Source organism: Gopherus flavomarginatus, chromosome 1 (assembly GCF_025201925.1).
Source record: "Gopherus flavomarginatus isolate rGopFla2 chromosome 1, rGopFla2.mat.asm, whole genome shotgun sequence".
In the NCBI taxonomy this organism is placed as follows: domain Eukaryota; kingdom Metazoa; phylum Chordata; order Testudines; family Testudinidae; genus Gopherus; species Gopherus flavomarginatus.
Genome location: NC_066617.1, coordinates 214,267,082 through 214,287,501, shown reverse-complemented (window position 1 = coordinate 214,287,501; position 20,420 = coordinate 214,267,082). Strand labels below are relative to the sequence as shown.

Below are 20,420 nucleotides of genomic sequence, written 5' to 3'. Positions count from 1 at the left end.
GAACAGCGGAGGAGGGGCATCTTCTTCTCTAACAGTTATCCTGTTCAAGTCAACACTATCTCACCTGCCAATTCTTTTACCTGTCCTCTTCAGAGATTCTTCTCACAAGAACTTGCTAACATGTAGCTCATTCATTAGTAGTGTCAGGTGCCATAAAGGAAGTTCCTGAAGAGTTTCATGGGAAGGGATTTAATTTAATGTATTTGCTGATATCAGAGAATTATAAATGTCTCCCAACCCTTTTCAGACCTTTGGAAGCTAACTCTTCAGAAAGTTCAAATTATTATCCTTATCCTACCTGTGATCATCTTTTTCTTATCTGCCCATGCTTGGTTTGGGACCTCTTGATTTAGAGGGTACCTAGTCTCATATCTCAGATTTTCACATCAAAAATACCTAAGGTTGGGTATGGGAAAACATCACCTATACAAAGATGTTCTTTTGGCATGTCTATAGCACCTTGCGTGTTCACAAAGGACCTTTCAATGGAAGCAGCACATTTGCGATGTAGGGCATCCATGTCTGCTTGTTTAGATGATTGGCTCGTTAAGATATCCTCATAGAAGGACCTGGCAAAAGATATGACACAGTCATGACTCTGTTCCAAACACTGGGGTTCAAGGTAAAGTGGAAGGCACACAATTTCCAATCCAGATTATAGTTTTTATTAGCGATGTTATGGACTCTCAAAAATAGTTTTTTTTCCAGATGACAGATATTTAAAAATGTTTGTTTATAGCAATAGAAGTACTACAGGAAAACTCATTTCAAACAGTGTTCTCCCTTAGTTTGATGGACATTATGACTTCAGTGACATATGTAACTCTATAAGCTCATTTAAAGATGAGGCTTCTACAGCATTGGCTAGCAAGATGCTACATATGCCAATATAGGCAACATGTTTATGAATTTGACACTACCTAGGATGTGTCCCTAACCCTCATATGGTGGACTGCACATCACAATGTCCTCAAAGGAGTTGCATTCAACAACCCAGCTCTGTCTTTCATAGCCACCTCTGACTCTTTCAGTCTAGAGTGTGGAACTGGAGTTTATGGGAGAAAAAGCTCCATATAATTATATTTAGGAATTCAGAGCCTAACATGTTGCTCCTTTCTCACTGATCTGCTTCACAGAATAGTTCAAGTAGTTACTGACAGTAGTACAGTCATATTTCACATGAAGTAGCAGCGGGACCACATTCCAGCTAACTGTGCAAAGAGGCCAAAATTCTCTCTGAATGGTGCATAATGCACCAGATTTATCCTGTTGCTGTCCACCATACAGACAAGGACAATATACTGTCAGATCAACTCAGCAGAGACTTGCATAATTAGCATGAGTTGGTCACTCAGAAACACCATATCGTTGTGTGAAGCTATCCAGAGAGAGTCTTATTTACAACAAAATACAACTCCAAATATCCAATATTTGGTTTTGCTCCAGAGCAGGAGCAGACAATCAATCTATCTCAAATGTTTCTTCTGAACTAGAGTGGAGAATGCATTGTAGTTCTTCTCTCTGTTCCTCTTTTTCCAAATTCATCTAATTCTGACAGTTCTCAGGGAAATTGAAGAAAAACCAAGATTTTTGATTGTCCCATCCTGTGGAAGACAATAGTAGTTCTCAGATATACTTACTCCTGGGGGAATTTTGCACCAAAAAATTAAAAATTATGCACACAATTTTAAAATTCTGCAAAATTCTGCACATTTTGTCAAAATAACACAATATAATCACTCTGGTTTCAATTATTTCAGTAATTTTATTTAAAGTACAATACACTGGGTAGAGAATGGGAGTAGAGAGCAACCTCCCTTGCCTAATAGTAATGTAGCTAGGTTTCACCCTTTATTTCGACTTTAGTCAACAAACATATGCAGTCATATGCTGAGTGTTACAACAAAGGCAAATGAGGGCAGGTAAATTAAACACACAATTTATATTGGCATCTCCAGAAAGGTCAGCAGTAAACAGTTCATGGCAGGGCTTTGGAGCTGTGCTCTGGCTCCACTCCAGCTCCAGGCAAAAACCTACAGCTCCACTGCTCCGGAGCTGCTCCGTGCTCCAGCTCTGGGCTCTGCTCCAAAGCCCTGGTTCATGGAGTACATTTTGAGAGGAAATTTTTTCAGTCCAAAAGTGTAGACCAGTCCTAATCACAAAAGCACCAGAAGCATTTATAAGGCAATACTGTCTTTTATACCACTCTGGAAACGTAAAGGAGCCGTAAAACTTTTACACCTGTTTTATACTCATGGAGGAATTCACAGAGAGAGTGAAAATAATTCATTAAGCAGAGATGCTGCTATATTCTGCTCTGTGCCGGGGGACTGAGCCTGCCCCACACCTACCTCCTCAGAAACACCCCTAAGCCCTGCCCCTCCATCCCAAGTGTTCCGCAATAGCGAGTGGGAGGGACAGTCTGTCTCTCTCTCTCACATGGACCCCCCTTTCCGGTGGTGATTTACGTCTCTACTGGTTGCTCAGGGCTCCCAAACCAACCTGCCTGCACTACCAGGAAGGGGCACTTGACCACTCTTGCAACTTCCATTTCCTTCCCCACCAGAAGTAATTTTTCTGCGGAGAAGCAAAGAAATCTGCGGGGGACATGAATTCCCCCAGGAGTATACAACTTTAGGTAATGTTTTCACCCCCAGCCACAAGGCCGAGAAGCGATTACTACAACTATCACAGGACAATTTACTATTTCTTTCTGCAATTCCAGAATTACTGGCCCAGCAGAGAGGTCAGATTTGTCATCTGGATCCGCTTGACAGCATGGGCCATATGACTTTGACAGAGTTAGAACTGTCCTGTTAAGTAAAAGTACATGACTCTGTTAAACTTAGGAAGTCACTATCTCATCTGTTATGATAACAAGTGAAAAAGATTATTTTTGTGGGCAACCAGTAATACCATAAACCCAGCTTCAGTTAGTATTCAGATTATACATACTTGATTTGAAATCTTTGAGACTCAATAGGAAAGATGGTCCACTGATTAGAGCATTAGCTTGGGACCTGAGGGAGAGAGGTTCAGTTCCCTGTTCTTTTGCGAACTTTCTGTGTGACCTTGGGTGGGTCATTTAATATGTTATCAATCTGTGAAATGTAGATAGTAGTACTTCCTCACTTGACAGTGGTGGTGTAAAAATGAATACAGTAAACGATTGTGAGACTGTAAGGGTGCGTCTACATTGTGGGGTCTGTACTGGTATAGCTATTGCACTGTAATTATGCTATAATAACCCCATAATATAGATGCAGCCTATACTGATGGAAGGGGTTTTTCTGTTGTTATACGAATGCCACTTCCCCGAGTGACAGTTGTTAGGTTGAGGGAAGCATTCTTTTATTGACTTATCTGCACCTACACTGGGGGCTAGGTTGGCATAGCTATGGTGTGGTGTTCTTCAGACTCCTGATGGACATAGATATGTTGACCTAAATTTAAGTGTAGAGCAGGCCTTACATACTATGGTAATGGGGTCCATGTAAGTATGTTAAATAGAATGGAATCATGTTGTTGGTGAAAGTACATTTTGCAGCCATCGTGGCTCATCACTGCTCCATCAGGCAAGACTGTATTCACCTATGGTACAGTAAAGATTCTCGAAGGGGTTTAATGAAGTTTAGAGAACCTCCACCTACATGAGACCTCAATTTAGTACTTACTCAGCTCACAAAAGCCCCCTTGAGCCCGTGAGAGAATGTTCCTTGTTTAATTATTCAGTTAAGACTGCTTTTAGTGTATCTATCATGTCCGGTAAGAGAGAGAGCTCTCACGACTTCCCCCCCCCCCCTTTTTTTACAGCCTTTCACAAAGATAAAGTGGTTCTTCATCCACATCCAAAATTTGTCCCTACTGTAGCAACAATTTCATTTCAATCAGTCCCTAAATAAAAAATACTTACACAGCACTTTTCATCTGTAGATCTGTGTATTTTACAGATGGGGAAACTGAGGCAAAAAGGCACGTGGCAGAGCTGTGGCTAGAATCCTGGTCTCAAGAGTCCTAGTCCAGTGCTTTAGTCAGTAGGCCACATTGTCTGCCCATTAACTTGCCAGTGTTTTTCCTTAGGTCTAACTCAGAGGAAGTGAAGTCCTTACCTTGGATACTAAGGGAACATTATTAGCCTTCCATTTAATAGATCTAAGGAAAACAGGAAATCACCTGGACTATTTTTCTCTTATGAGGAGAGAATAAAAGCAATCACATCCCAATGCCTTTCTAAGTAGGTTAGACTCTATATTGAAGAATGTTATAAATGCACTGTTTTCGTTTTCCAGAAGGGCTGAGAGAGCACTCAACTAGAGCAAAGGCCTTTTCCAGGGCCTGCCTTAGACATATTCCCATATTAGAAATCTGTAGAGCTGCTCTTGGATCTGGAGTCATACTTTCACAAAACATTATTCCTTTGATTGTGCATCTGTTTCAGATGCACAATTTGGTAAATCAATATTACAATATTTATTTAACTGGGCCTCCTCATTCCATTAATCAAAGTACTGTCTGTCTAACTCCCAAGAGTTGGGAATGTGCAGAGGCCATTCAGAGAAGTGAAGGTTACTAATCTGTAACTATTGTTCTTCGAGATGAGCCTTTGCCCATTCATGCTCCTCACTCACCTTCCCCTCTATCTCAGAGTCCCAATTAAACTTCAGATCTGAGGAGGCACTAGAAGGAACTGGGGTAGTTGGCCTGCCCCCTTTATGGCCTCTTCTTTTGAACATTGGGAGGTGCAAGGGTGCTCTAAAGGGCACTGCTAATAGAAGTTTCCACTGGTCCAAGCTACACTATTGGCACATTGCAAGAATGTGACTCTGGAGAAGCATTTCAGAATTCTGGTTGCAGGTGTACAACCTTCATTTTTCCTTACCTTTGTTACTAGTAACACCATAGATGATAGGATTCAGAATGGTAGCCGTGTTAGTCTGTATCAGCAAAAAGAATGAGGAGTACTTGTGGCACCTTAGAGACTAACATTTATTTGAGCATAAGCTTTTGTTGGCTAAAACCCACTTCACTGGATGCATGCAGTGGAAAATACAGTAACAAGAGATACATACACAGAGGACATGACAAAATGGGTGTTGCCATACTAACTATAACAAGAGTAATCAGTTAAGGTTGGCTGTTATCAGCAGGAGAAAAGAAGACTTTTGTAGTGATAATCAGGATGGCCCATTTGTAGCAGTTGACAAGAAGGTGTGAGTAACAGTAGGGGGGGAAATGAGCGTGGGGAAATAGGTTTTTTTTTGTGTAATGACCCATCCACTCCCAGCAACCACACAACAAAAACACTAACCCAGGAAACCTATCCTTGCAACAAACCCAGTGGCCCACTCTGTCCACATATCTCTTCAGAGGACGCCGTCATAGGACCTAATCACATCAGCCACACTATCAGAGGGTATGTCTACACTACAGGTTTATTCCGATTTTACAGAAACCGGTTTTTAAAACAGATTGTATAAAGTCGAGTGCACGCGGCCACACTAAGCACATTAATTGGGTGGTATGTGTCCATGTACCGAGGCTAGCATCGATTTCCGGAGCGTTGCACTGTGGGTAGTTATCCCATAGCTATCCCATAGTTCCCGCAGTCTCCCCCGTCCATTGGAATTCTGGGTTGAGATCACAATGCATGATGGTGCAAAAACAGTATCGCGGATGATTCTGGGTAAATGTCGTCACTCAATCCTTCCTGCGTGAAAGCAACGGCAGACAATCATTTCGCGCCCTTTTTCTCTGGATTGCCCTGGCAGACGCCATAGCATGGCAACCATGCAGCCCGTTTAGCCTTTTGTCACTGTCACCGTATGTGTACTGGATACTGCTGACAGAGGCGGTACTGCAGTGCTACACAGCAGCATTCATTTGCCTTTGCAAGGTAGCAGAGACGGCAACCTATTGCACCGTCTGCTGCTTTGGAAATTGGCGATGACGGTTACCAGTCATATTGTACTGTCTACTGCTGTCATGAGTGCTCCTGGCTGGCCTTGCTGAGGTTGGCTGGAGGCGCATGGACAAAAATGGGAATGACTTCCCAGGTCATTCCCTTCTTTGTTTTGTCTAAAAATAGTCAGTCCTGCCTAGAATATGGGGCAGGTGTACTAGAGAACCCAGAGAGCACAGCTGCTCCGGGTCAGAGCCCCAGATATCCCGCAGAAATGATGAGCTGCATACCATTCTAGAGTGTGCCCCTGCAACAACCCCACCTGTTGCTTCCCTCCTCCCACACGCCTCCTGGGCTGCTATGGCAGTTATCCCCCCATTTGTGTGATGAAGTAATAAAGAATGCAGGAATAAGAAACACTGACTTTTTAGTGAGATAAAATGAGGGGGAGGCAGCCTCCAGCTGCTATGATATTCCAGGCAGGACATCTCCATTACTCATTAAAGAGTGAGGGGGAGAGGAGCACAGCCTCCTGCTACTATGATGAGGATGATTACCAGCCCTATTGCACCATCTGCCAGGACTGAATCTCCAGAACACAAAGCTTAAAGAAGGGAATGACTAGGAGTCATTCCCATTTTTGCCAGGCGCCCCCGGCTGACCTCACCGAGGCCAGCCAGGAGCACTCTCAGGATGATGACGAAGACGGCTGTCAGTCATATTGTACCGTACCGTCTGCCACCGGGGAAGGGGAGGGGAGAGGATGCTGCTGTTTAGCGCTGCAGCACCCCATCTACCAGTAGCATCCAGTAGACATACGGTGACGTTGAAAAGAGGCAAGAAACGATTTTTTTCCCTTTTCTTTGAGGAGGGGGTGGGGGGGTAAATTGATAACACATTCCCTGAACCACTGGCGACAATGTTTTTGACCCTTCAGGCACTGGGAGCTCAGCCAAGAATGCAAATGCTTTTCAGAGACTGCAGGAACTCTGGGATAGCTCGAGTCCTCAGTCACCCCTCCCTCCCTCCATGAGCGTCCATTTGATTCTTTGGCTTTTCGTTACGCTTGTGTCACAGCACTGTGTTGAGTCCCTGCTGTGGCCTCTGTCTATCATAGCCTGGAGATTTTTTCAAATGCTGTCATTTCGTCTTCTGGAACTGAGCTGTGATAGAATAGATTTGTCTCTCCATACAGCGATCAGATCCAGTATCTCCCGTACGGTCCATGCTGGAGCTCTTTTTGGATTTGGGACTGCATCACCACCCGTTCTGATCAGATTTCCACGCTGGGCAAACAGGAAATGAAATTCAAAAGTTCTCAAGGCTTTTCCTGTCTACTTGGCCAGTGCATCCGAGTTCAGATTGCTTTCCAGAGCGGTCACAGTGGTGCACTGTGGGATACCGCCCGGAGGCCAATACTATCGAATTGCGGCCACACTAACCCTAATCCGACATGGCAGTACCAATTTCAGCGCTATTCCCCTCGTCGGGGAGGAGTACAGAAATCGGTTTTAAGAGCCCTTTATAGTGATTTAAGAATTATAACATTCAAAAACCAGTCGGAGAACACTTCAACCTCCCTGGTCACTCGATTACAGACCTCATAGCGGCAATACTCCAACAAAAAAACTTAAAGAACGGACTCCAATGAGAAACTGCAGAATTGGAATTAATTTGCAAACTGAACACCATTAAATTAGGCTTGAATAAAGACTGGGAATGGATGGGTCATTACACAAAGTAAAACCTGTTTCCTCCTGCTAATTCCTCCTCCCCCTTTACTGTTACAGAAGAGCAGCCTGTTGAAGCTAGCTGGTGGGGTGTCGGAACCAGGGTGGACCAGCAGTCCCCCATCAGGCTATCAATTGCCAGGCAGTTCAGCTGTCCCTGCCCCCGCTACCATGTGTTGCTCCTGCCATCTGCCTTGGAGCTGCTCCCCGGAGTCTCCTGTCTGCTGGGCGGGAGAAAGGAGTCCAATGTCAGGGTGTCTCCCTCCCCCCTTCTCCTGCACCCCACTTACCCCATCTCCATAGAGCAGGAGTTGGACATGACTGGGCTCAGGACAGAGGTAGCAGCTGCTGTCTCAACTTCCTGATCTACTTAAAAAGCCAATGTACTTAGAGGGGGGAGGTCAGCGTACTTGAAGGGGCATTGCACATCTCTCTCACATGGTGTGTGTGTCTGTCTGCCATGCTGTCTCCCCTCCCTGCATTCGTGCTTATAGAGTGTGCGGCTACATTAACAACAATGGGCTAACCCTTTAGAGCTCAGCCAATTGCCAGTTCATCCTTTAGCAGTAAGGCATTCTCTGGGAAATATCCCATTCTCTGACTTCACCACCTCAACCAAGTTTTACAATCATCATTGCACTACATGCATCTGACGAAGTGGGTATTCACCCACGAAAGCTCATGCTCCAAAACGTCTGTTAGGGTCTATAACGTCTATAAGGTGCCACAGGATTCTTTGCTGATTTTACAATCATCATTGTTGTGTACCAATATTAAATTGTTTGTTTAAAACATACTTTGTGTGTGTGTGTGCGAGAGAGAGAGAAAAATAATCTTTTATCTGGTTAAAAAAAAAAAAAAAAAGTAGTCTCTGGAACCTAACCCCCACCCCATTTACATTAGTTCTTGTGGGGAAATTGGGTTCGGTTAACATTGTTTCACTTAGTCACATTTTTCAAGAACATAACTACAACGTTAGGTAAGGAGTTATTGTACTTTTAAATGTGTGAAAAAAGCCAGTTTCAAGAAGGAGCTTCTGTGGGAGGTAGGTAAAGCAACATTTAGAGTCAGTTGATAAGCAGCATCTTTTTTTTGTTTTTTAAACACAAACCTGAAAAATGGAACATGAGATGGAGATAGCAGCACATTCATATAGGCTTAAAATCATAAACTATTAGCTATAAAACTGAATTTCATGACCACAGACATCACTGAAAAAGCCCTCAAGTATACAAAGCAGAAATTTAAATGAAAAAGGAAATACATGCAGTAAGTTGTTGGCTGGAAAACCTGAGGATTAGAAACCTCGGGGCTTTCCCCCACCGTTTAAAAATGATCAGCAGCAGCTAGTTACTCTTAATGAAATATGTACAGCTTTTGATGCTTCGTAGAATAACCCCTATACGTCAGACCCTCCATAGTCTGAAGTTATTTGAAAATATCTGGAAGTAGTAGCTTTGCCACAGATCCATGAGTTTTGTAAGCAAACTTTGAATGCAGAAATTATATAGGAGGTGGTCACAGAGCCACTAGTCAGCAAGAAAAGGGGTAAACTTCATGGTCTTATGGCTGTCCATCTTAATTTTACAAGGTATAGAAGGAGGTGTTAGGAGATCCTTCAGGGGCTATGTTTAGTACCGTTTTGTTAGGGAAAGATCTCTTAGGGCTTGTCTACATGGTGCCGCAGTGCGTGTTGTGGGTGTGATTTCTAAAACACACTATGTTGTACACTAGCTGGCCAATGCAGTCCTTGCTAGTGTGCACAATTTACACAGGCTAGTTAGTGCTCGACTTTTGTGCACTTTAGAATTCTCACCCCATAGTGTGCATTGCTGCACTGTGTATATGAGCCCTCCATCTATAAAGGACACCACTGTTGTGGGTTCTTTCTAAGATTGGAAAAGATTGTACACATGCAGTTATCAAATCATGATACTAAAATCTTAACAAAAATACTGTCTCCATGTTTCCTATCCAGACTGTTAGTTTACATACATCTGGATCAAACTGGATTCATTAAGGGTAGGCAAGTATTAGATAATGCTCATACAATACTTGAGGTCAGACTAGATGATCACAAGGGCCTCTTCCTGCCTTGGAATCTGTTGAATCTATAAATCATTCATAGTGCCAGATCTTAAAACAGTAATTTTATTTGATCACTTGACTCAGAAGATGTTTGATAGGTTGGAGTGGAATATTTTATTTAAAAGTTTTGTTACCCATTGTCCCTTATTTTCTTAAGTGGATTACTGGTCTTATTTCCATGCTAAAAACTACTATGGGAATTAATAGGGTTGTTTTCTCTGATAGTTTATATAGTGAAACTCAGCAGGAGTGTCTGCGGTATCCTTAACTTTTTGCACTGGCCATGGAGCATTTTGCACAGAAGACAGTGGATAACTGATTTGTTACAGAAGTAAAACTGGAAGTGCCACAAAGTAGCGCATGGGACAGTATTATTTTTAATTAAACCAAACACTTCCTTAATATCATAAGAAATTCATCTTTTGGGAAAGTGTCTGGCTTAAACTATGCTGCTAGCTGTGTATTTGCCAGATTCAAAGAAGTTATTCCCTTAGAGAAGTATTGAGTGTAAATGAAACCACATTGTATAAGCTATCTGGGAATTCAAATTTCAACATAGAACATCTGTATGGTTTAAGTATCAAACTGTTACTTCATCAAACTGAAAATGATTTGAAATGCGAGAGAACTGTGCAAATTCTTGGCCAGGGAAAATAACCATGGTCTAATGAACATTTTGCCTAGTTTACTGCCCCCGCCCTCCAACCACCGCCAAACAGACACACATTTTCCTATAGTCATCCCAGATAGAAATAACAGGTATAGAGAGGATGATGGTATGATGTATACCACTGATTAACCAGAATGGGCTAGCTGTTTCAAGCGCTATGTTATTTTTCTCAAGCCAGCCAACTCAGATTGATTTTTTTGGTTTGGTGGAACTCTCATCTAGCCAAATGCTGGATCACCATTGAAGCAGAAAATAGCGATAGTGTGAAGATTTATAGATTACTTGGATTATTATTTACTTCCTCCATAAGTGTGTACTTATCTATAGAGAACTACCCTTTAAGTTTGAGGTAGAATTAGAGATAAGAGGTTTTTTTTGTTTTGTTTTTTCATTGCCAGTGGCACACATTGCAAATAATACAGACTTTAACTCAAATAGTGAACTTGAGTTTCAAAGACTGCAAGTGTCTTGGAATATATTTGTTTAGCCAGTTTACTAACAAGACATTTCTATCATTTTTAGAAATCAAAGCAAACTTTAATTGATCTGCTCTTCCAGTAACTTCGAAGTTAAACGTAATGTTTCTCATATTTTCAGAGAAAAGTGTTTGTTATATAGGAAGCTAATTTGAGTGGAACCAGTGGCTTCAGGATGAACAGGAAACAAACATTCCTCTGCCCCCCCCAATTTGTCAGTTTTTGGTGATCACACAAGGTGATCAGAAAAAGACTTGGAATATGATACATTTGAACTTTCATATGATCTGATGAGGAAAAAAAGGTTTGGTAGGCAAATGACCCTGGAAGAAAATGGGCTTTCATGTGGAAAGAGGCAGTTTTGATTTGCAGTGCACAATAAGAGAAAATGAATTTGATACTGTTTCAATGGTACCTTATACCAACAAGTAAAACTAGATTGGGTAGGAATAGATGTTGGAGGGGAAAGTGATTTTATGCATGTACATGGCCAAGTATTAAATAATGGGAATGTATGTTATCATGTGTTACAATTTTTGGACATTTATTATCAAATGATTAATTGATTATCCTTCTGGGGCTTCCTAGTGCAAATAGTCTCACTCATGGAAATAAGTAATGGCAAAATTCTTGCCATATTGAAGTCGGTGGGAGTTTTATTTAAGTGGGGCAGATTTCACCTGATGAATCTTTTGTCTTGCTTTTTCACTTTAGTCAGTATCTGCTAAATTAATTTGACCAAAATTAGAACAGAAATGTGTTGCTTACTGTTAATTTACTACTCAGAATACATGGATACACATTCAATTATATTTGAGAAAGTTCTTTGAATAATTAAAAGGTACAATACCTGCAATTTGGTTTATTAATGAATAAAGACAGAATTATCTTTCTGCTTAAAAAACAAACAGAACAACCCAGAAACAGCGTGTCCTGGATTGTGTAGGATCATATGTAACTTGTTACCCTTATAAATAGAAAAACATGATTATATTTGTTGCATAATGAGTCTCTAAACAAAAGTGATGTTTATTTTGTATTGACTAATATTATATTTCTGGCACTTTATAATGGTATCAGTTTTTAAAAATGAGGAAGTAACTAATTTATTGTGTTGCAGGGTTGGTTAGTAGATCTCATCAACAAGTTTGGCACATTAAATGGGTTTCAGATCCTGCATGATCGTTTTATGAGTGGCTCAGCATTGAATGTTCAGATAATTGCAGCTCTCATCAAGTAAGTTCCTTAGAAAGCAGAGTCCTTTTGGGATATGTTCACTGAAAATAAATGCAAATATTGAGCCAAGGATTTCAAGTATCCATTTATTTTTTGTCTTCTGAAAAGGGGTACTATGGTCTGCTATCAAGTATTATTTTCTTGAATGTCTGGAATCTGAATTACCTTTCATTATTTTGTTCACTTGTGTGTGTGTGTGTGTGTGTGTGTGTGTGTGTGTGTGTAAAAAAAAAAAAAAAAAGTTTCCTGAACAAAATATTCTAATATTTTAATAAAAGTAGATAAGTATTCACTTTACATCCGATGTTTTTTATTGTTTTTAGACCATTTGGACAATGCTATGAGTTTCTAACGCTACATACAGTGAAGAAATACTTCCTTCCAATTATAGAAATGGTTCCACAGTTTTTAGAAAATTTAACTGATGATGAACTGAAAAAAGAAGCAAAGAATGAAGCCAAAAATGATGCTCTGTCAATGATAATCAAATCTCTAAAGAACTTAGCTTCAAGAGTCCCAGGACAAGAAGAAACTGTAAAAAACTTAGAAATATTTAGGTTAAAAATGATACTTAGGTAAGGCACTCTTTCTGTTGGAATGGTAATTTTTTTTGTATTTTTTTGCAATTCTTACACTTAATATCTCTTACAGATTATTGCAAATTTCCTCTTTCAATGGTAAAATGAATGCACTAAATGAAGTTAACAAGGTGATATCTAGTGTGTCATATTATACCCATCGGCATGGTAATCCTGAAGAGGAAGAGTGGCTTACAGCAGAGAGAATGGCAGTAAGTTTTTGTTCTTCTTCCCTGAATTATGTTAAAAGACCTTTTTTTTTCTTTGGATGTAACAGTAATTCTTCAGAGGTAAAGTAATGTGTACATACTGTGAATCCTCATCTGGTTTTATCCAAAGTCTTGAAAATTAACTCTTTAATTACTCACAGTCATTACTAGTATGTCATAAGGGTTTTTATGGCTTTTCTGTTGACATTACTATATTTGTATCAGGATTGCTATTAAAATGTATTCAGAGATTTATAAGAGCTGCAGAAAATTATTTTCAAAGTGGATCTTGTGTAGCAAGCTGTAGCACAATTTAAAAAGAACTATTTTTTTAAATTGAATGTAAAAATAGATGTGTACTGAAGTTGACACTCTTGTACCACTATAATTAATATAACATTAATTTATACAAAATTTCATGAGTAATTTCTCAGAAATGTTGATAATTTAAAGAACTATTCAGATTCAATTTTGAAAGTGATTGCTCTACATGTGGGTCTTCAGTATGCGTCCTAATTGTTTGAAAAACTTTTCATAGAATAGTTTTGTGGTAGCAGACTCTTATAAATTTACCTAAAGATATATTTTTACAGGTAGAACAGCTCATTCTGATTTTATGTGTAAATAGATTCATAATCATTTTTAAATTTAATATATAGTCCATACGTTCAGATGCTTTGAGTGCTGGTTTGTCCCTGAGTATAGATTTGAGGAATCTCTGAAATAGAACCTTTATCAAGTTCCAACATGCAGCGTTTTAAGATGTAATTGCTTCAGCTGTTAGCGAGAGAGAGAGGGGTTAAAAAATTCACATGCTCTGAGTTTAGTGACTTTTTTTCCCTGCTGTGAAATTCATAATCTGTAGGAGGAATGCTATGGGGCAGGATTATGCAGCATTTGTGCTATATGTACTATACAAATGAATAAGGGCTCTTGACATAACTGTGGAAGTAGGTGTCTCAAGCAGGATTGACTCTTGTTAGAAATACTCAGTTTTTTGACAGAAATAATGTATTTATACTGGAAAATATGAAGTACAGATAATTGAAAAACATTATTTGTCCAAGTCTTATATGAGGTGCCAGATTGACTCTTTTAGTTATATAATCGAGTGTAGCAACTCTGAAGGGATGGTCACCTTCACTCCATTCCTTTTTGGTTCTGGCACTCAGCAGACATTCTGCTGATGCCTCGGTCTGAACAAAAGAGCTGGACTACATTGTGTTCCTTGCGCTATGTCAGTGCTACCTTTGAAATCATCTTAATTTTTATCTCCACTTCTTAAATCTTGCTTGAACTCTTTTCTCTAGTTCAAGTAGGAGTTGAGGCATTTAAAGAGGTGAAGCTGATTAAGGAGTACCTTTTTCAGAATATAGCTTATTCCCTGATGCTTTCCAGTGTTTAATCATCCTCTTGTTATGTAATATGCTATGCTATAAGTTTACCAATTGAGTTACAGAAATGTTAGACAGGAGTCACTAAAATGACTCTAAGCTACTGGGGAAAAAAGTGTATCCCTGGAAGAAGTAGATGCTCAGTCTTCCCCCTGTCCCCTTACACTGGAAGTTGTATGAGAATTTTTACGTTCAGAGTTTACTTTCACTTTGCTTGAAAAACATTTGTAGTGAAGTGTCATTTTCCACTGAAGCTACAAAGCATGGGAATTATTGCTGATATTGCTTTCAAAAGACAGCTGCAGGAAAAAAAAATCTTATGTATTACAATGGGTAGAGTATCAGAATTGTATCAAGTACTGACTTGCTCTGATTTGGGGGGAGGGAGGTGGTATTGCATTCTAGGACTTAAAAGTGAAGTATAAATTTCCTTTTGGTGTGTTAGTCTTACGTTTATAAGAGACAGAATGATTTCTGTTATATTTTCTAGTTAACTATAATCTACTTTTTGAAAAAACTTGAATATTTTAAAATTGTATTTTAATTAAAATTAGGAATGGATCCAGCAGAATAATATTTTATCGATTGTATTACGAGATAGTCTTCATCAGCCTCAGTATGTAGAAAAGTTAGAGAAGATTCTTCGTTTTGTCATCAAAGAAAAAGCCCTCACTTTACAAGATCTTGACAACATTTGGGCAGCTCAGGTAAGGAATTAAACTACTGCCTTGAGCAAGATTGATCTTACTTTATAGCACCTCTTGACAATTTTAAATCAACTTTCATGCCGTTTGTTATGTGGAATAAATGTTATCAAATAAGGAAGAAGGGTAATGGATTTCGTGTAGAGGGGAGGGTCCTTTGTGAGTTTGTGCTGCTGGTGGTGTGCATTGGTATGTACAAAAAGAAATGGAGGAGGAAATCTTGAAAGCTAAATTTAGACTGCTAGATGGACTCAAGTCCAGGATCTCAGGCTGCCTTTTCAAAAGTGCTACAAGTTCAATGGACAGGACTAACTAGGCAGGAAGTAATAAATTCTGAAAGCGCAGATGAAAAAATAGTACAGAGGAAGAATTAATATTTTTTTAAGCGGCGTGTGATTCTAGATTCTCTAGTTCACCAGTGGACAAGATGAGATAATTAAAGATAATGGTGAAGTAGTGTAAACCATTTAAAATGACTATTTTGGCCTAGTTTTACTGTAAAGGACAAGGGAAATTTCTTTTATGGACAGTGCTTTAATTTCCACTGAGAACACAGTACCATTTCCCATGAAGTCTCTAAGGCCTCATCGACACTGAAAAGTTAAGTTGACCCAGCTATGTTGCTCAAGGGTGTGAAAAATCCACACCACTGAGCAGTGTAGTTAGGCTGGCATAGCCCCCTGTGTAAACAACACTAGTTCAAAGGAAAAATTCCTTGAGGAGGTGGATTACCCACGCAGATGGGAGAACCTCTCTTACGGGCGTCGGTAGTGTCTACAGTGAAGTGCTATGATGGTGCAGTTGCAGCAATGCATTTGTGCCACTGTAGCGTTTAAGTGTAGACAAGAAGAAATTACTGGAGCAAATGAAGTGCAATAAATCTGAGAGCCAAATGAGTATTCTGAAGCTTCTGAAGGAAATAGTGTGAAACAGTGAATTCCAAACACCTGGTGTAGCCATAAAAGTAGTGACTGCTCTTGAAAGCCTGTAGTGTCAATAGTGTGCTCATCTTTATTTCTTAAAAAAAAAATAAAATAAAAAAGGACAAAAGAAAGAGTCTAACAGTTGCACAGTTTCCTTGGAACTGAGGTGAGGATTCAGATTGAGTGTCTCGTTACAGCACTAGAATAAAAATACAGTGATAAGATCAAACCAGCACATGTTGTGGGGAACGGGGGAAATCATGCTGCTTTAATCTTTTGGGAGATGTAAAATATTTAGCTTTTAGTATAACATTTTCAAGTATCTCATGAATTCCTGCAAACAAAAGTAGTTCATGTAGGTTTGGGAAGTAATACTGAAAGCAAATACTAGTGCTCAGTGGCAACAGATTGAGTTTCAGGCAAGTGTCATGAGGGGAGGGAATTGATGTTCGGACTCAATCTTATTTTCCTTCATTAATGATCTAGATGTGGGAATAAACAGCATATTACCTGGAACAGTGGTTCTCAAACTTTTGTACTGGCAACCCCTTTCACATACCAAGCCTCTGAGTGTGACCCCTCTCATAAATTAAAAACATTTTTTTTCATATATTTAACACCATACTAAATGCTGGAGGCAAAGTGGGGTTTAGGTTGGAGGCTGACAGCTTACGACCCCCACTCCCCCCAAGTAATAACCTCGCAGCCACCTGAGGAGTCCCAACCTCCAGTTTGAGAACCCCTTACCTAGAGGGTCACAGGGTTCATTGAGGTCTCCTTTCATTCCTTGATTCCCTCTCCCTCTTCTATTTCAGGGGCTCCCTGCACCACCACCACCACCCTCTTCCTCATGCAAAGGGCTCTGTTACCCTTCCTTCCCCTCCTTCTGCTGTGAGCCTGCCAATATCTCCTTTCTGCCACATGCCATGGGCTGTGTGCCCACATTCTTCTTCCCCATGCTAGGAGCACTGTGTGGGCCCCCATGCTCCCTCCTCCGCCATTCTTTCTTCATTTTTTTTTTGTCTGGAGATAAGTCATTCATGGTGTCAGTGTTTTAAACTGTATTGGGAGGATGGATTGGGGGTGGTGGTAGCATTGAAAGTGTTAATGACTACCATCAGCTGGTTCTTTGATCGACAGACAGACAGACAGATGTTGTCCAGTTTATTTGTGTAAGGGCTCACAAGCTTCCCCGCTGAAAATTCACAGATACTAAGTTGAGAGGTGTTGCAAACACCAGTGGAGACTGAGTAATCCCCTTTTCTGTGTTTGTGGTGTTTATACTATCCGTTGTGCTGTGACCTTCTGTTCATAGCTGTCCATAATGTGAAAAGCACACATCATAAATAGTAACAAAAAGAACGAATGAGTTCAGAAATGGGTGGAAAATAACAAATTGAGATTGACTTGGAAAATAATCATAAACAGATTCAGTGGGAGGGAAGAAGCTAAAAATCAGAAATGCCAAAAATAGGAGTTGGCATGATAGTGGATAAATTAGATATGAGTAGAAAAAAAGGCCAATGACACTTCGGACTGGTGATGATCACCTCTTTCTCCGTATGATGTTGGTTTAATGGCAATTAGAAGTTAGTATTTAAATGCATGTCACATTAATGCTGGAAAGACAACCAATTGGAGGGACTTCTTTGAAGTCTAGAGAAGAAACTGGAGGAATTGATTTAAAAAAATAGAAATTTAAATTGGTCAGCAGGGGGACACTAATTTCTAAAAAGATTGGAATGATTTAAATTTAAATTTTTTAATTTCAAGAGTGAAAAGTGTGTTTAGATTTACCGAATCAGGGAAATTAAAATTACTGAACATTTGAAGTATTCAGCAGTATGACTGCCACAGCCATTCCCTCTCTTTTAAAATATGGACCATAGTATGAAAGTAAAAGTCACTGCATAAAATTTAGAACAAATACAAAGTAGTAACACTGCACATCATATAATTTTAACATATTGAATTGAGTACTGCAAGGGGGGAAGTGAAATACTGATGCAGAGTTTGCAAAGTAATAAATTTCATTACTATTGATGCATTCATGTTTAATACTGAATGAGATTGATAGTATCTCTAAATTTTGTTTTCTAAGCTTTACAATTTACAATAATGGGTCAGTCTTGCAATTTTACATATTAATTATTTGAAATGTGTCTATTTAAAAAAATGCCATCTCAAATCATACTATTGGTTCATCTAGTCAGAAATCCTCATGTTTGATAGGCATAGAACCCAAATAAGGCATCTGTGTTAGCATTAAACCAGAAAAAAATTGATTTCTACCTTTCCCCCAAATCAAAATGTCAACAATTATCGGTTAAGCCTCTCTTCTCCCCCCCCTCAATTTTAAAAAGTCTTTGTATGACACGTTACCATGGCTGTTTTCTGATTTTGAACAGCTGATCAACAAGTAGGTTCACCTTTACAGTGCTGTCAGCCAATTTTTAAGGAAGGCCTTCAGTTAGCCATTAAATATTCTCCCCTACCATCTCAGGAAGAGTTCAAGACACACAGTATAGAAATATTGTATTTAAAATCCATTTAGACACAGAACAAAGCATCATGATGAAACATGCATTGATGTGCGGGACAGCTTGTTTGTTAGAAATATTTTAATTTTAGTTCTTTGCAGCAATCGTTATCTTCTACATAATTGTGAAAATCCTTGAAATTTTTGACCTACAGGTTATTTTAAAACTCGGTCCCTCCACTAAGAATTTCACCTGATTTTTTTAACTTAAACTAACAAAATAGAACCAGACAATCAGATGTCCTCAGTGTAAGATATCTAGTCAAAGTGGGTAATGCTCTGGTGGTGTAGTAGTAATCCTTCCTACCCATTTCAGGTAATCATCTGACAAATTTGAAGCATTATATCTTACTGTCTTTATCTTTGTATAGGTAGTTACAAATGTTAATTTTGTTTCTGACAGGCAGGAAAACATGAAGCCATTGTTAAGAATGTACATGATCTCCTTGCAAAGTTGGCTTGGGATTTCTCTCCTGAACAACTTGATCACCTGTTTGATTGCTTTAAGGTAACACTGCATTTTTTTCAGCTGTTCTATTACTGTAAATACTGAATACAGTTAACTTGCCTTTAATATACTGTATGTAATACGTTAGTATTTTGATTATGCATAATGTGCTAAAAGTATTTTTATATATTCAAATTACCATAGTTGGACTCTTTAAATTGTCTATCATACTCTTTAGATAAATTTTGTGCAGTCTCCACAGACAGGGCACTTCCCATTGCATGTAGGGATTAACATGGTTCTAACTTTTGTATACTGCTTTACAGTTTAGAGCACACTATGGGATATTTTCAGAATATTTCTTTTGAAATAAAACACATTTAGACTATGGCGTAGTCTACACTAGAAAATTAGGCTGGTTTAACTACATTGGTCAGAGGTGTGAAAAAAGAACCACCCCACCCCCCAGGTACATCGTTAAGTCAGCCGAAGTCCCCGTGTGGACAGCATTAGGTCAATAGAAGAATTCAGTTGATCTAGCTACTGCCTCTTGGGGAGGCAGATTACCTAGGCCGACAGGAGAACCTTTCCTGTTGGCGTAGATAGTGTCTACATTGAAGCTCTGCAGCAGTGCAGCTGAGCTGCTGTAGCATTTTAAGTGTACCCTACTTGTTTTATTGATAACTTGCTTATCTGGTTTTTTTCAGCTAATGCACCTTCATTGCAGCTTCAAGCTCAATATATTCAGTTATTCCTTGAGCACTATCATTTCATTCAGAAAGTAAATTTAAAAGTACAGCTATTTATAATTCCCTTTTTATAGTCCAAGGTCTTGTCCTCATTTGGGGGGAAAAAAGGTGTGTTCTTAACTCAGCTTAGTTAACTCTAGGTGATATCCTAGTGAAGATAAGGCAAGTTGTAGTTCTTCTTTGAGTGCTTGTTCATGTCCATTCCATATTAGTTATGTGTGCTCGCCACATGTACCAGCGCTGGAAGTTTTTCCCTTAGCAGTTTCTGTAGGAACCTCCTCTTGAATGGCACCTGCATGGTGCAGTATAAGGAGCGCCGCCGGCTCCCCCCACCCTCAGTTTCTTCTTGCTGCCAGTGATGGTGCTGAAACATCTGTAGGGCTGCCCAGAGGATGCAGGGGTCCTGGGGCAAAGCAATTTTGGGGGCCCCTTCCATTTAAAAAAAAGCTGCAATACTATAGAATACTAAATTCTCGTGGGGGCCTGAGGCAAATTGCCCCATTTGCGCCCCCCTTCTCCCCCCGGGCAGCCCTGAATATCTGCTTCGGCTTGTGTTGCATTTTTCTGTTCTTGTGAACTTTGAAACCCTATAATATAGTTGTATATAGTTAGCAGTTTCTTAGTTACACTAAGTAGTAGTTCTCAACTCTCTGTTAGTCCCAAATGGGATTCGGCCAGGGGATGCCTCAGTCCCCAGGCTTTAAGCCCTGCGATCGCTGCAAATGGCTTATGCCCATCAGCAATCCACATATCAACTGCCTAAGGTGCTTAGGCAAA

The 20,420-nt window shown here is 39.7% G+C and overlaps 1 protein-coding gene across 3 annotated transcripts in view; it reads left to right on the top strand.

Moving 5' to 3' along the window:
- The window catches only part of USP9X (ubiquitin specific peptidase 9 X-linked), a 221,787-nt gene that overhangs the window by 61,992 nt on the left and 139,375 nt on the right, over positions 1–20,420 (top strand). For all 3 annotated transcript variants that reach the window (XM_050936447.1, XM_050936446.1, XM_050936445.1), the window contains 5 exons: positions 11,984–12,099; positions 12,423–12,674; positions 12,751–12,889; positions 14,835–14,987; positions 18,850–18,954. In XM_050936447.1, the coding sequence (XP_050792404.1) occupies positions 11,984–12,099; positions 12,423–12,674; positions 12,751–12,889; positions 14,835–14,987; positions 18,850–18,954 (765 nt within the window). The remainder of the gene's footprint in view (positions 1–11,983; positions 12,100–12,422; positions 12,675–12,750; positions 12,890–14,834; positions 14,988–18,849; positions 18,955–20,420) is intronic.